General features: G+C 41.9%; 1 protein-coding gene across 1 annotated transcript; it reads left to right on the plus strand.

Annotated features, from left to right (window-relative positions):
* Positions 1–1,038: 1,038 nt before the first annotated feature.
* Positions 1,039–4,267, plus strand: LOC123417613. The gene is made up of 8 exons (XM_045106912.1): positions 1,039–1,380; positions 1,493–1,678; positions 1,802–1,883; positions 2,072–2,145; positions 2,399–2,634; positions 2,725–3,523; positions 3,596–3,726; positions 3,791–4,267. The coding sequence occupies exons 1-8, from the start codon at positions 1,219–1,221 to the stop codon at positions 3,984–3,986; spliced, it is 1,866 nt and encodes a 621-aa protein (XP_044962847.1). The 5' UTR covers positions 1,039–1,218; the 3' UTR covers positions 3,987–4,267.
* Positions 4,268–4,749: the final 482 nt, after the last annotated feature.

The raw sequence follows: 4,749 nt of genomic DNA on the forward strand, positions 1-4,749 counted from the left end.
ATTGCAAATCAAGTCAGAAAGGGTTGACAATTGATGATGTGGCTTTGAATGGTGCATATTGAAAGCACAAAAAGTGTGGAGTTAAAATAGGTTTAAAAAAATGAAATGCCTTTGTCAAACCTAGGTTTTCGTCCGAAACCCTGATACTTCGAAAGAGATTATCTAGTTTGTACACGAAGTGCATCCAGTTTTTGTCGTAACCATGTCAACTTTTTAGCACCTATTATGTGGATGAAATGATGATACCATGCCAAGTTTCAGTCTTTTCAGAGTTCATTTGTAGTGCTTTTTAATTTCACGATCATTTATCTCAAAAATGTTTAATATATCAAAATGTTCTTCACGAAAAACCCGTTCCTATGGCAACAGTCGTAGGCTGTTTTGTAAATTTTTAGAATCCTCAAATTCCGAACGAAAAAAAGTTTTTTTTAATTTTTGGTCAAACTACTTATTCAATAAATTTTAGTGTTACTAAATAATAATTATTATTTAAAATAATAGTTTCAAACTCAAATGGTGAAACATGTGACATCATGCTCAAGGGCTTAATAAGATTGATATGATACATAGTCCCTCCGTTCCTAAATGTAAGTATTTTTGAAGATTCGTCTAGTGACTACATACGTACGGAGAAAAATGAGTGAATCTACACTTTAAAATATGTTCATATAAATCCGTATGTAGTCCACGAATGAAACCTTTAAAAAGACTTATATTTAGGTACAGAAGGAGTATAACATAAATTAACTGAATAGGTAATTTATTTATAAGGGTTCCGGCTGTAGATGCTCTAACGCGGTGGTTTGAAGTTCGCGATGTCCATAAGTGATTCTTGATACAAAGGGATGTATGCTAGATTCTTTTACCAGTACATACCGTTACCGGTAAGTATGACTTTGCGCGTGCACGAAGAAGGAGAGACGGGAGGCGTGGAGGCGGAGGACGAGAGGTCTGTACACGAAGGCGACCGCGCTATCGTGCGTGTCATAGACGCTAACAAGCGGAGAAACAAGGGGAAAAACAAAGCCGCGGAATGAAAAAATAAAGATCATTGAGCAAAGCTAAGCTAAGCTGGAGGAGAGAGAAGAGTAGTACTGTATATATATATACTGGGTAGCAACTAGCAAGTGATGCTGTCTTCCTGGTGAGTCGTCGCGCCTCGTCCTTATCTCTTGGCCCAATATCTCAGGTCAAGGTCCGCGGGAAGCAGCGAGATCCATGACGAGGGGTTGCGTTGATGCTGAACCGAGCTGCAGCGGCGGCCCAAGCGCCAGGAGCCGCCCGTCGGCAGCGGCGGAGGAGGCCGGATCGGGAGATCATGGCGTGGACTATTTGAAGAAGCACGCCTTCTACGGCGATTTCACCGCCAGGCTTCGCAAGGTATGGATATATCATCAATCGCTTCATGCATGTGTACTAAAAAACCCTAGCGCCCAGCGCTAGCAGGGCTACACGAGAATGAAACTGCGCCCGTTTTTTTCTGTGGAATCAGGGTCATGGATGGCGTAGCGGTAGCGCTGTCCTGTCTTTTCTGGCCGCCTTACAGAGGATACCGCGCAGTTTCTTAATGATCTTTTACGAGGCTATCTTGGTGATTCTCTTATCAATACGTGGACTGTTTCTGAGCTTCGCGGCTTACCTAATGCCTTGTGTCCAACCGCTTCAATGGGTTTTTAAGGTAATTGATAACATCCGCACGTCATTTTTCTTCTCTTATTGGCTTCCCTGTCCAATTTGTGGAACAAATCATATGGTCCTTAGTCCTTACTGTCACTTTGATTTTTTACTTTTACCTATTTAGCGCAAGCCTTGCTCCTCTTTGGAACCTGCCGTCACTACAGCGGCCGAGGTTATTGGGAAGAATGAAGATACTCACAGAAATGGTAAAGTTTTGCCTAGTCTAGTTAGTATATTCTTTGTTAGTATGTTGTTATATATTGAGAACATGCGTCTTCTGTTTCTTAATTAAGCATTGGTTGTTGAGGTCAATTATTTATTCCTTTTGTTTTTGTTTTTGATTGAACCGGTATAGTGTATTAATTATTATGTCTTGGTTGATTGGTTTGGGCAGAAACTGCGTGTGGCTCCGGGGTTATTCATCCTTCTGAAAGTGATATCTCCTTGCAAAACCATGCTGATGCTCAGGTAATCACGGTGGAATTTGTCTACACAGTACACACATCCTTGGCCAGCACAATAAACAGCTCCATTATTGGACGTTTGTTATTGTACCTTCTCAATGCAACTAGTAGCTAGGGGACACATTTGTCTTTTGATTGTTCGTGTTGGCATGAATACCTGCTTTGAATGTTTTCGGTGCTACACATTGAAATGCATTTTGGTTAGTTCAGCCTTGTTGAACTTTGAATTTTGTTGATTCCTCGTCTTCAATTTGTAGGTGCAATTGTTTGTTCAAAAAGATGGCACTTCTACACCAGTCCAAGTAAATCGTGAATCAACCATAAAATCGGCAGTATATACAGCTATGTCCAAAATCGACTGCAAGATGGTGGACTTCTGTGTTAAATGTGATGACAGGTTGTTGGACTTGGGCAAATCCCTTGCGGCTGAAAATATTGTTGGGGATTCTACTATTAACGTTTTCCGTCGGATTTCTGGTGGCCACTGCAGTTTGTAAGTTGATAGATATGGCACTGCTTATGACTGCTCTTATATTATACCGATATCATAATTAATATCGCACTAAATTTTTGAGTTATACAGGCCCCTTTCCTGCAAAAATAAAGAGACAGACACCTCTCATGTTACAGTGTCATTTGAAGAACGGATCAACAATTTGCGCGAAGATGAATTGTTTCAAGAACGCAAAGTGCCCGCAATACTAATTGGGAATACAAGAAAATCAATGCCTGGGAGGAGCAAAAGAGGATCAGAGCACGTGTTGGTGTTGCTTAATCTGGGAAGGCACACATTCAAGAAATTGTTTGAAATGATATCCTTAAATCACGCCCAAGACAAGTGTCTCGGTGGCAATTTTACGTATCATCAGATCAAATACATGCTAAGGACAGACAATTACATCATTGATTTTGAGTATCTCGATAGTAATTCTGTGAGCTTGACTCCGCTTGGATATAAGAAGGACATTCAAGGTTTGGCTGAAGTACTTGAAAAGATATGCAAATTGAAGTTCATGTCTTTGGGAGCAGGTATACTCCCGGCTTATGTTGCTCATTTGCTGCACATTATGAGGTGCATGCCCGAGGGTGCAGAATACTCTCGCACGTTCAAGGCATTTCTGAGAAATCATCCTTGCATGATGTCACCCGGCAATCGGCAAGGACATGTCCTGGAAGTGAATGGATACATAGTAAAGTTTCAGCCTCACGACTCTCAGATTGGTGTGTATCATGCGCTAGGAGGTTATAAATGGCATTCTCGTGCTGCGCGCGTCCAGGCCTTTGCACCAATACTGAATTTTAAGAGGAGCCGTTATTATGATACCGGAATGTCATGGTTTAATTTCTGGCGGAATTTCCTGTCTCATCCCAAAGAAAACGAGGTATGGCAATTGCTTCTTGTTCCCGCTTTTTCCTATGACATTGCACTATGTTTATTTTCAAAAATTCGGCAGAGTCCGGATTTTACCATGGAGGATGCAGATTTAGCCCTATATTACCACTTCGGCGAGTATTTGGCAGAACTTCTATGCAACCTCGCGTGCATGGATCACTTCAAGAGCTGTCGTCATGACCTCGCAGACGTGTAAGTTTCAAGTCACCGTCATTCTGAATTGTCACTCGTGATTTAAAAGGTTTTTGTTTTGCAGTTTTGGTCGAGATTCGTTTTGCCCGAAATCTAACGAGGTGGCGGAGGAGCAGACTTTAGGAGCCAGCGCGGGCGGCCAGAAAGGAGGAGGCATGGTGCAGCGTAGCCGTAGCACGCGCATGCCGACCAGGCCCAGCGGCCCTGTTCATCATCCTCTCAGTTCGACAGTCAAGGGCAAGACAAGGAAAAGAAGATGAGAGTCACCAGCTCTGCTCATCCGATCTTGTGAAAGAGTGTCTTCAACTGCTTGTTGTTAGAACCTTTCTCTAATACCCCGTGTCACTGTGTCAGGACATTTTGTTTTTTGGCGGCCTAGTTCCATGTTTTGCACGAGAAAATGTCGAGCATGTTTGAGACAGTGAAATCGAACCATTACGCCAACGATTCATTGATTGTTGCTGTAGAGACCGGGTATAACTTGTATCTTCTTGATATTCATTCGTTACACTTTATCGGAGTGACACATTGGTACTTTATGAACATCAAGTTTTAGTAGTTCACAACACCTAACAAATGGTGTTTCTTTCCAAGCATATGGTATACCAAACAAGGCTCTGGTAATTGGACTCGTTCAATTTATTTATTTTTGATAAAAAGGGAGAGCTCCCGGGCTCCCATTTCACTGGAAAAAAAGAGCCAAACCCAGGTTCCACATCATTCTCACTTTCTCAGTAAACGCAACGCAAATAAAACTAGAGGGTTTCCAACCTAAGATAGAGAAAGCAATGTCAAGCTATCCTATTACATCAGCCAACAAGTGGCGAAGCAAAGACAACAACATTTAGAGTAGAAACTGTGGACTGTGCTGATGATGCGCACGAGCTTGAGCGATTTACCAATGAGGTTTGAGGAGACCATAAGAACATCAACTTTTTAATCTTATGCTATGATATGATTGAGGAATTTAGAGACCTTCGAATGAGGAGGCTAATGGCAGGAGCATCATTATTGAACACTTGC

This window comes from Hordeum vulgare, chromosome 1H (assembly GCF_904849725.1).
Source record: "Hordeum vulgare subsp. vulgare chromosome 1H, MorexV3_pseudomolecules_assembly, whole genome shotgun sequence".
NCBI lineage: Eukaryota > Viridiplantae > Streptophyta > Magnoliopsida > Poales > Poaceae > Hordeum > Hordeum vulgare.